At 36.5% G+C, this 11,510-nt stretch overlaps 1 protein-coding gene across 1 annotated transcript; it reads left to right on the top strand.

The window, feature by feature from the left end:
* Positions 1 to 640: 640 nt before the first annotated feature.
* On the top strand, positions 641 to 7,819 carry LOC109219444 (peroxisome biogenesis protein 3-2-like). Its single transcript, XM_019383903.1, has 7 exons — positions 641 to 832; positions 1,236 to 1,397; positions 1,511 to 1,710; positions 1,800 to 1,930; positions 4,907 to 5,034; positions 6,487 to 6,714; positions 7,345 to 7,819. The coding sequence occupies exons 1-7, from the start codon at positions 828 to 830 to the stop codon at positions 7,598 to 7,600; spliced, it is 1,110 nt and encodes a 369-aa protein (XP_019239448.1). The 5' UTR covers positions 641 to 827; the 3' UTR covers positions 7,601 to 7,819.
* Positions 7,820 to 11,510: the final 3,691 nt, after the last annotated feature.

The raw sequence follows: 11,510 nt of genomic DNA, 5'->3' as shown, positions 1-11,510 counted from the left end.
TACATAAGAGGATCTGACAAAAAAAAAAAAGGAAGAAAGAAACAAAGAGATTTTAAACCACCCACGTTATACATTATCTAGAAGATTCTCACTAATATCATTAGATTGCAAGTCTTCGTAATATTAGTGTAGTTAGTGAGGAAAGAGAAGAGAAAATAAGTTTAAATTTTTATTTAAAATTCAAATGGTGTTTGAAAGTGTCTTTTCAGAATATCAATCTTTGGAAATAGATGGAGTAATTACTCCTCAGTCTCAAATTATCTGTCATATTTATACAACCTTTAGGAAACATTAATTAGGGCAGTTTTTTTTTTGACTATTTTACCCTTATTTATTTCTTAAGATATAATCTATCTTTATTGAATATTTATTCTATTTATGTATCTATCTCCATCTTCAAGGCTATTACTGATAAAGGTAAAATGAGAAAAAAATCATTAAATTTATTTTGGACTTCTAAAATGAAAAATAATATAAGATAATTATTTTAGAAACCTGGACAGATAATTTGAGATGGAAGGATTAATATTATACTATTTATAGAAACTCCAAGAAATGTCTACGACTTATTTTCATTTCTTGTTTTTATTTATAATAATATCAGCCGCTTTTTAATTAAATAAATGCTCCAACCAAGCAAACACAGTTGCCAATTACAAGGTGACCCCATTCGGAGTTCAAACTTGAAAGCAGCTAACCAATTCTTAGCCCAAAACCCTCACAACTATTCATCACTTTTACAAGTTCTATCAGAAGGGAAAATTATAGTTCCGGCCATAACATAGGCCGGTGTAAACTAACGGAGGATAATCAAAGCAATTGATTGGATGTGGTTCGTTAAATTCCTTTCTTTCCCTTTTTTATATTATGCATTTTTTTTAGGATTGTATTATGTGATGTTCAACTTTGTTCCAGTTTTCACTGTTTTCTTTTTTTTTTTCTTCTTTTTTGTCCCCATTGAATTGACCTTATCAAGTATTTATATTATCTAAAATGTGAAATATATTTACGCAATCAGTGTCACTTGTTCGACAATTACATATAAATCTCTTGGTAACTTGCCTGCTATCTTTACACTGTCAATGTATATAACTTAAATTTTTATCGGAAAAGGGTCCAAATAGAGTGGACTGGGTATAGATGATGCATACAGCAGAGTTCAACTAGTTTGGGAGTCGGATAGATTTGATTGATTGATCATTCATTCATTATTGACTATGGTTTTCTTCGAATAGGGAATTTTGGAGAAGACATAAGAGGAAGGTATATGTTACACTTGGAGTTTTGGGAAGTGGATACTTTTTGTATAAGTTGTATGATGCTCACATGCGAAAGCTTTCTGATCTTGAGAGAGAACTTGCCGACCAAAGGAGAAGCGAGGAACTCATTAAATCCCAGTTAAGATCTCTCGTTCTCTCTTTTTTTTTTGGTCGTGAATGGTAATGCTTGTCGAAGAGTTTCGTCATGCTTGAAGTCATTAATGTCTGAATTGGTTTTGTTTGATTGGTAGGGTGAAGTCACATTTTGAGAATATTCAAAGAATAGCTGATTCAACGACGTTGCCTCATGTAATGCAATGCTTAAGTAGTCAGATAGAAGAAGAATTGGACCTCACACACTTGACAGAGAGGTTGATGAAAGGAAAGGATCTGCCAAATAGTCTAACAGCTGCACAGAAGCTCGAGCTATGGGACAGACTCAAAATTTTAAGTATGTAGAATGGGCTTTATAACTTTTGATGCGTTGAAATTTGACAGGGAGTAATTTGCTTATCTTGTTTCTGTGTTGTGGTCTTCCAGGTTTCACAAGAATGGTGTTGTCTCTCTGGGCAACAACACTGCTAAGCTTATATATTAGAGTTCAAGTCAACATATTAGGGAGACATCTCTATATAGACACAGCACGTGGCATTGGAAGTTCTGGCCATTTTGTAAGAACTGCTGCCTTTCTTCTTGTTCGTGACTGTATAATTGGTAGCTTGTCATTATGATGATCACTGTATCTAAATTGTATTAGAGAAGCCTTGCCGCTAATTGTGATCCTTAAGGTCATGTAATTTTAGATTTCAAGCTACTGATCAGTTTTGGTGTCTGGGATTATGTGAAATTTTTGTACTTCTACACTTCTCAGTTTTTTGTAATGATTGCATCAGAGTTGGCAATGACATCTCTGTTAGGCTTGAGCTCCTTAATTCATCCGGATCTCCCTTACTGATAAGAGGTGGTTGGAACTCAGCTGTAACAGTGTACCCTACTGCCAGACTGCAACATATTCAAACCAGTAGAACAGAAGGATATCCCCTGATATCTTTCTATACTCTCTAGCACCCTTCCAAATTTTGATTTCTTTACAGAAACCTTCTTCATTTCAAATTCCTAACCTCCAACTTTTGCTTTCATTGCCTAACTACCCCGTTTAACCTTCTCTGTATCCATCTTATGCCCAGAGCCAAGTTCTTTTGTTCATCACTGCAGAACCTTCTCTGTCTCTCATCATTACTTATCGGGAAAAAAAAAATTCTATCTGTCCACCGTGTGACTAATTTTGTACATGGGCTGTTTCTTAGGGTCGTTAAATTTAACAATAATAATTGAAAGGGAAAGTAGAAAGTTAATACAAGCCAAGTTTTATTTTTTTGTATCAGTTATTAAACTTCGAAAAAATTCACTGATAATAATGTGTGCTCTTTTCTGATTCATAAAAAGGTACTCCCTCTGTTTCAATTTATGTGTCTTACTTTCCTTTTTAGTCTGTTTCAGAAAGAATGCCTCTTTATATATTTTGTAACTCTTCAACTTAAACATTCCACATGATTCAAGGATATTTTGGTATAATTACACACATCTTTAGTTTAAAACCACAAGATTTAAAAGTCTTCCTTACTTTTCTTAAACTTTGTGCCCAGTCAAACTAAGACACATAAATTGAAACAGAGGGAGTAATATTTTACAAAGCATATTTCAGGTGTCTGTACTCTTTCTATATAACAATACATGCTAAATAGAATTATGTAGTTAGCTCCTCTTTGTCTGGTGTACTTTCGGTACCATTAAGTTTTGAAATATGTGATGTAGTAGATGCCTTGTGTAGTTAAATATTCAGGCACATAATTGGTAGGTCAATTTTGAGGTCATTCTAAATGAAATTCTGAAGATATTTGATAGAGAACCTTGCTATTCTCATGAGCAGCTTTAAGTTCCCTAACGAAGTGGGATTTCCATGCTTGGCTGCAAACTATAGAGTTATTGAACCATGCTCTACTTATGTGGGTTCTAATCCTTCTTTTTCATACTTTCACATTATGGACTCCTGGACTTACAGTTGCGGAAACAATTCCAATAGGGTGTGGACTATTGTTAGGGCCGTGAGCCCTATAGACACAATAGGGACTAAAATTAGCTCACAAGCTTTGAGAGTTTTACGGGGGAAGGAGGATTGAACGCAGCAACCAGCCTTTTGGAGGCTAGCTCTTTTTATGTTGTATACTTAAAAGAATAATGGCATACAAAATAGATATGTCTAACTCTTTGATTTGTCTTGTTCGTGAGTCGTGACAGAGCTGATTCTATTCAATTAATATATACTAACTGTAATTCTCCAAAAAACAGACAACTTTTTTTTGTTTTTTGGATTATACCTAGCCTGGACTTACCTTTGGCAATCATACTAAGTCTCAAATAATGTATTGATCATGTGTCAAATGTCTGGCTAAGTTGCAGTTTCTGATTTGTTAATATGTTCATCTACTTGGGATTTTGAAGATTCCTGGATGTGATGCTTTGTCATTGCTCTGTAAAAGCATTCCTATGCAGATTCAAAGGGTACCCATGTTCTTCTTGGACATCCAGTCACCCAATTGTATCTCCAAAATTTTCCTATTGTCAGGTTCATAATGGTTTCATCTAATTTTGTGGTTCACTTTCATCTCCTTTCGGAAGTGGAGCCTTGGTGTAACTGGTAAAATTGCTGCCATATGACCAGGAGGTCACGGGTTCGAGCCGTGGAAACAACCTCTTGCAGAAATGCAGGGTAAGGCTGCATACAATAGATACTTGTGGTCCGACCCTTCCCCGGACCCCGCGCATAGCGGGAGCTTAGTGCACCGGGCCGCCCCTTTTTTTTTTCATCTCCTTTCTCATGGTGAAATGACATCATACAAGTCCTGAAGTTGAAGCCGAGCATCTCCTTGTTATGCAACTGGAGTTAAATTAATTTAATTTATTACCAGCAGAATGAGAACAATTGTAAGATTTGCACTAGCCATATCGAGGAAGAATGGCAAGAAATAAGTGGAAGCAAAGACGAAGCAGAGCACTGAAGTGAAAATACAAACACCAGAACTAAGGAGACTCTTATTTGCAGTTAATTATGGCAAAAAAGCGAAGTAGCAAGAAAATTATGTGGAGCCAACACAGGAAGGAACCTGCCCAAGAACTAAGGTGACTGTAATATGTAGTTAGTGCTTAGTGCTGGATAATGGGATGTTTTCTTGGTAGAACTGGATCTTAACCTTTTTGTCTAGTATCGAGTATATGGATTTTTTACCCAAATTTTAGTTCTTGTACTCCCCATGTCTCAAACATAGGTGTGTGTGTGTGTGAATGCGCGTTGACACACTCACGGAGAACATTTGAAACTTGTGGTCCATATTCCAATGGAAACAGAGAATCAGGTTCTTTCAGAAGCTTAAAATCAAAAAAGAATTTCAATTAGTTATTAGCAAAGTAAAAGGAAAATCAAGATCACTGTGTTAATCTTTTAATGCCCAGGGTTTTGGTGCTTCTTGCAAGTGCAATATCTTTTCTTTTCTTTTGTTCTGGGATAAAGCTGATATGATTGATGGTAAGATTTTAGCCTGCAGTTCTTGTGCTTATTGGGAAAATGCACTTCTTTTTGTTTTTCTTAGGATGAAGTTGATCTGATTGACAGAAACGACCAGAAGCGGTTTCTGGCCAGTGCAGATTATTTAACTACTTTTGGCCTACCCACCTTAATCTCTAGTTTTGAAGCAGCAAATTCGGAAGTTCTAAAAGGGTAGGCCTCTTATCTCTTCCTTCACCATGCAAAACATCACATTATATGTGCATCTCTATATAGTATTTCGTCAGTTCAGTATCAATTTTTTGCGTTTGTATTTGGTAACTGACCAATTATGGTATTTTAGTTCTTCAGACTGAGTTACTGACCAGTAACTGATGGTTTGATTTCCCAAACCTTTTAGTTTTTCTCTTATGCCTTATCTGCCGAAATGAAAATGTCAATATCCAAGTTAAGAAAGATGGCAAGATTAATATAATTGAGAGTGTATACAACAAAGTCAACTGCTTTCAAGCCTTATACCTGCCCGCATTACTCTAATTTCAACTTTAGTATTTATGTATTGCCATCAATGTGTAGCCATACTTAGCAGTTGTGGTCATATGTTATATATGCTTGACTACGGGCTTCTTCCGATGGCTGGTTCCGACAGTGAAAATCTGCTTGATGCAAAAGGTTGGAAAATTAAAAGCCCAATCTGTTGGAGAGATGTGGAACTGGGGAAGAGAGGCTCCACTAAGTGAGACAACCTGGAGGATATGGGTGAGAATTCTGCAGGGCGGTTATTGAAGTGTTACTGTTGTACTCTTTTAAATGCAGATAAGATTAAGTACTCTATAATGGCAGTGGGGATTTGTGAAGTAGGAAAGTGAGAAGTGAGGGCGAAATGTTTCTTGATTGTTGAATCGATGACAATGTTTATGGCTGCTTGGGAAATTAAACCGATGTGCTTAAATAACTAATGCACGGGCTCTACACTAAACCAACATGTTATTTCATAGAACATTAAAGCATGTCTACATTTTCGACTTCTAACAACTAACCAGAAGTACTAAAAGTGATGATCTAGGAATGAAATATTGAATACTGAAACCCATGCTCGTATACTATTTGAATTTCACTTTTTTATATAAGAACTGGCTAGTGTTACTCCTTTTTTTTTTTTCAATTTGCAAGCAGTAGATGAGATCACATTTGTGTTATTCTCTGAACCGCTTTTCGTGTTCGTACACTTTCTTTGTTGTTGCATCTAAAGGATGTTTACCTGGAAACAGATAATTATCAACATCAAGCAGGATGGATAAGCAAATGATATAATATGGAATTTAATGAGTTCGGATGAGATAAATATGACCAACTGCTCATTTTGCCATCTTCCAATTTCTGGGCGCTGGCGAGACAAAGCTTCTGCAGTCTTACATAATTTCTTGAAGTTGAGTTGGAGCTGATATGTATATATCATTCTCCTTCTTAAAAAAAATAGAATAAAAATCAATACCATTCTCCAGGATTTACATATTTTGCTAGGTGAAAGGTGGATGATTAACCCTTCTTCGTGAACCTAAGGATTCTGGAGATTATTCTGTGTAATTATCCCCAATATGTATATCTAAAAGCTACATCTTTCCTGAAAGGCCTTTACAAAATAACCCTGAATCTAATTTGCAGAAAACGGCTGAAGGATTTCTTCAACACTACTGTACTTCATGATGTCATTATTCAGATATTGAACACCTTCATGAGCACGGCAAGTCCTCATCAGTGGCTGGGTTTTTTTATGCCAGAGGACTCTAAGCAAAATAATGTTGATGTAAGTTCTAGCACTGGCAGCACAGATCTCTCTAATGCATCAAAATTCGAACAACTTATGCTGGAGACACAAGCTGTATTGTCAAGGTACTTCTCTTGCTATACATGCGTTTAGCAATATGAATTTCAGTTAGGTAATTAAAAGCTCATCACTATGTTGAGAATCAAATATAAGCTTCTTTAGGGCGCTAGGCACAATGTTAACCTGAATATTAAGAAAGCAATCATGTGAGCAATGCTACTTTTCTGGGAGCAATCATGTGAGCAAGTCAGCTTCAAAACATCTGACTTGCTTTGTAGCATGTCATAGTGGAGAAGTTTTCATGTATATATGTTTCTCCATATCTTAAAGAACAGAAAGAGCTGATATTAATTTTGCACCTTTTTAAGCTGCTTCTGTCATGAATACTACTAATTGAATTTCCCTTCTTGCACCCTTAGTCCCCCGCGCACGCACGTCGCCGCTCCCTCCACCCAACCAAAAAACAAAATAAAAAAACAAAAAGGACCTAAAGGAATGGGCTTCTGTGTTATTTCTTCATCAACCTAGTTAGTTTCCTTTTCCTAGTTTTGGAAAGCATAAGCATTCAAAAACTACAGCAAACTTCTTCAACGTTTTAAGTTTCTCCGATATTTTGTTTCTCAGTGCAATGTTGTTGTTTTGTGGTTAACTTGTTTGCAATATACTCAATGTCCCTTTTTTAAATTTATGGGCAGTGCTGAATTTGGGAATATGGTTAACATATCACTAAAAGCAGCAGTGGATGTACTGATGGAAGACATAAGGGTCTTATGCGGAGAGGCCAATTTAACATCAGGCATGCCATTAGCTAAACTTCTACCACGGATAGCCCATATGGATCAGATTCTACTTGAAGAACCCAACAGGAACAGGTATATTCAAGTCATCCAAGCCATACCGGAAGTAGAAATATTCTTCACCCTGTTATATGCAAGCAGTCCTCCTTCATAGTGTAGGTTCGTTGTTGTATTGTAGCTTCAGCATAAGCATGGATGTAAAATATTACATTTGGGTTTGGTTTAATTTCTTTTAAGTGTTGTTACCTTGCTTTAGAAAATTCCATTTGATCGAGGAGTTAAAATGTGAACAACATAAGAAGAAAACTTGAGTTTCTAGTGAAAATTGTATTCTTTTATAGTATTCAAGTAAGAGAATTCGAGTTTCTGAAGACTTTATGGCCACCTCTGGTGTACCAGTTATCGTGCCCACGCTAAACGCTGGGTAGCCAAGTGCGGCCTCATTATCAGATAACCTGTATTGATGATTGAATCTACTTTTGAATGTGTGCCATTTTTGAACATTTCTTGATGCTTGATTGATGAGGGTCCTCAGATCTTCGAGAAGTTGATTGTTATATATGTGAAACTTTGTGGAGCTTTTCTTACTTGCTTCAGAGTTGAGACAAGCAAGCTCAAAATTTCCTAGTCATGCTCATTAGTCACAATTCTAGCCAAAGGTAGTTGAAATATGATTTGCCTTTATTGGATGTATATTTTTCATTTTTTTTTCTTTTAATTTTTTTATAGATATCTTACCTTTGTAGATTTTTCTTACAAAAATGCAAGGTGTACAATAGATTGAATATGGTCTAGTCCTTCCTCGGACCTCACATACGAGGGTAGGGCATTTAGTGTCCTTTTTTCATTCTTCGATTGTAATTTAGAGTTTGCTTGTTATACCTTCGCATTTGTTTCTCGTAATATCATAAAGTAATGTTGTTCTACCTTCACAAGGTAAAGGTAAGGCTGCATATACAATATTCTCCCCAGACCGCACTTGTGCGATTACATTGAGTTTGTTGTTATTGTTGTTGTTGCTGGAATAAACGTAAGTAAACAACGAGCTTACATTAGGAACATTGCCCGTCTGGTGAAAGCAAACGGTTTAAAAGAGAATGTGGTAAATACAGAAGATTATATAAGGTCTCTTTTGTTTTCTAAAACATTTTCCAGTAGAAACTTTATAGTAGTATCCAACACTCTTTAAATTTAGAAAATATTTCAAATGGACTATCGGAGAAAAACATAACCGAAGAAACTTGTTTTTTTCCCCTTGTAATGGTAAATATTTTTTAGTGTTCGATTATCACAAAATGACTTACTCTTTGGAAAACATTTTTCTCGTATCAAACACAAAATCACAAGAATTTTCAGCCTATTTTGATATCATAACTCCATAAGCAGGTAAAACTTTAAAAGAAAAAAAAATTAGGTACAGAGATCTCTTTTTCACTTTCAAAAGGACTGTTCCACCAGGCAACAGTAACGATGCATAAGCAAAATTGAAAATGCAATGCATACCTTCTCTCTGAGATATTACCATTTTTCTCAGTGTCGCAGTTCATATGAAATGTAACAAGAAAAAGGAAACAAAAGATAAACAAGTTTGATTTAGAGAATAATGCATGGGAATCTTGATAATGAATGTAAATATGAGTTTTCATTGTTCATCTAGATCCAAGGCTGTGTGGTCCGACCCTTTCCCAACCCCGCACATGACGAAAGCTTAGTGCATCAACATGGTTTGTACATGAGGTATTAATGGTGGTTTCATTTTTTATGGTTGGATAGAGAAGGAAACCCTTCAGTCCAAGAAAAGGCAGCTAAAGCCAAACTCAGCTCCTGCATCATTGGTCCAAGAACATATCCAAGTCTTTTTATTATGCTTAGAAATACTCATGAACCAATGATTCAGCAGCAAAGATCAGCCTCAATACCACCTTTGTTTGGACAGAAGAATTTCCTTCCCCAAAAGATCAATGAATATTGTAGTAGAATTATCAGGTTGGAGCTAGAAATGGGAGTTCAAAGGAGCTATTTATATAAAAAAAAAAAAAAAAGGACTAATTTTGCTTTTAACACTTATTATGAAGGGTGAATTGAATGGAAATTTGGTGGAACTGTTAAAGTTGCTGTCATGACTAGGAGGTCACGGGTTCAAGCTGTGAAAATAATCTCTCGCAGAAATGTAGGATAAGGTTGCGTACAATAGACACTTGTTGTTCGCCCTTCCCCTGACCCCGTACATAACGGAAGCTTAGTACATAGGAGAGTTTAGCGGGTGGAACAAGAAAGTCAGTGAATGTCCCATAATTCTTGCATGGTTTTGAGGGAAGTCTTTCGTGTCTTGACTTCCTACTCTACTGTCTAAAAGCTGTGCTGGCTCTTTCGTCACCATGTCCATACATAGATGATTACTTCAACTTCTTCTTACGTTCTCTCTCTTTTGTCTGTCCAAAACTAATGATATATATTGAAGGGATGAGTACGTCTTTTTCATCTGATATCATTAAATAAATAGGCCTCAATCCTAAATTAGATGATATAGATGATATAAATCTATATCTATTTCGCTCTACCCTAATTTTGTAACGGCATTAATCAGTAGCGAAGCTATACGAGGTGGCAGGGGTGAAACTATAATCTTGACTATCCTTCGTCAGAAAATTATATTGTATATATAGGAAAATATTGGATTTTAGAGCTATATAACATATATTGAACACTTTTTGACGGAATTTTTTTTCTTCTTTCAAGTTAACACTCTTGGAAAAATTTCTAACTTCGCCACTGTGCAGTGAAAGATTCAATTAAATCGCTATTATCGAGAAGTTATACTACTGTATACGGTTAAAACCGGGCCTACCCGATTTTACTATTTGATCGAAACCATGGAGTTGCATCGAGGGTTAGCCTCGTAGTGGAGCAGATCAAAGTGACGAAGACAAGTTACCGAGTTCGAGAATCGAATTACCTACCGAGATCGAGGTCGACAGCGATCGAGTCCAAACAGGTCAGACTCCGAGCAAAGCACAGTAACAGGAAAGCGAGATATCCGTGACTGGTCGAAGATCATGGCGGGAATCTCGGAACGAATCAAATCAAAGGCAGTTGTTTAGGCTAATCATAGGATTTACTTCCGTAATTAGAGTTGTACCATATATAGGATTCCTTTACTATATAAAAAGGGTCCTAATCATTTTGTAAGGACCTACACTCTGAGATATCATAGCAATATAACGCCTTCTCTATAGTTCCTATTTTTGTTCATCAGCTTGATATATTTCAACTGTTCTTGCACAAATTAATTCGAGGGTATTCAAGCCCGAGGGCCGAATTCTATTCAAACACTGGTTTGCTTCACATCATTGTTAATTTCTATTATTAATCTTTGCATTTATAAATTGGTATTGGGTGAAATCAAGTATCCTTAAAACCACATTATAAGTTTAATTGTTATCCAATTTTAAGGGTAAACAGTTTGGCGTCCACCGTGAGGCTAAGGATAATAGTGATTGCGTGGTATTAATTCTTGTAACACACACTACTTTAGGCTTGTTCTTGTGAGTGTTTTTGATTTCAGGATCAACATGTCTAACTTGCAAGCAGTACCCACTGACGCCGATGACGGCCTCGGTTTCCATGGAGAAAACGATAATGTAGCCGCCCCAGAGATCGAAGTGCCTCAAGCTGGCCACGAGGGAGTACTGATCGCAGACCCCGTCGTGTCAGTTCGCGCCGACCCTGGAAATAGTGTCCGCAAAGATGCCCGAACAGCCGATCAGAACGCACAGAGCGGCGGAGAAGGAAGAATTAGCCTTTAAATGATATTTGAAATGTTGCAGACTCAACAGCCGCGTAACGCCAAAATCAAAATCAATCACCAAGCAGAATTGAGCTCAAAACATCGCAGGAAGTTGTTCACAGAATCAAACATGTACCGAAGAAATCGAATGCCAATGAATTGGGGATTGATCCTGCCATTATGAAGATGCTCGAGGAGCTCACTAAGCGGAACGAATCAGGTGAAAGGAAAATCGAGGCTAATGATAAAAAGGTAGAAACGTGCAACTCACGAGTTG

This window comes from Nicotiana attenuata, unplaced genomic scaffold (assembly GCF_001879085.1).
Source record: "Nicotiana attenuata strain UT unplaced genomic scaffold, NIATTr2, whole genome shotgun sequence".
Taxonomy (NCBI): Eukaryota; Viridiplantae; Streptophyta; class Magnoliopsida; order Solanales; family Solanaceae; genus Nicotiana; species Nicotiana attenuata.
Note: the sequence above shows the minus strand (reverse complement) of the source record. Positions and strands in the feature narration are given on the sequence as shown.

Bases quoted from the DNA above. Each gene is read 5' to 3' on its own strand.
- LOC109219444 (XM_019383903.1), top strand. The intron at 1,398-1,510 runs GTTAAGATCTCT...TTTGATTGGTAG, and splicing joins GAGGAACTCATTAAATCCCA to GGTGAAGTCACATTTTGAGA. The intron at 6,715-7,344 runs GTACTTCTCTTG...ATTTATGGGCAG, and splicing joins ACACAAGCTGTATTGTCAAG to TGCTGAATTTGGGAATATGG.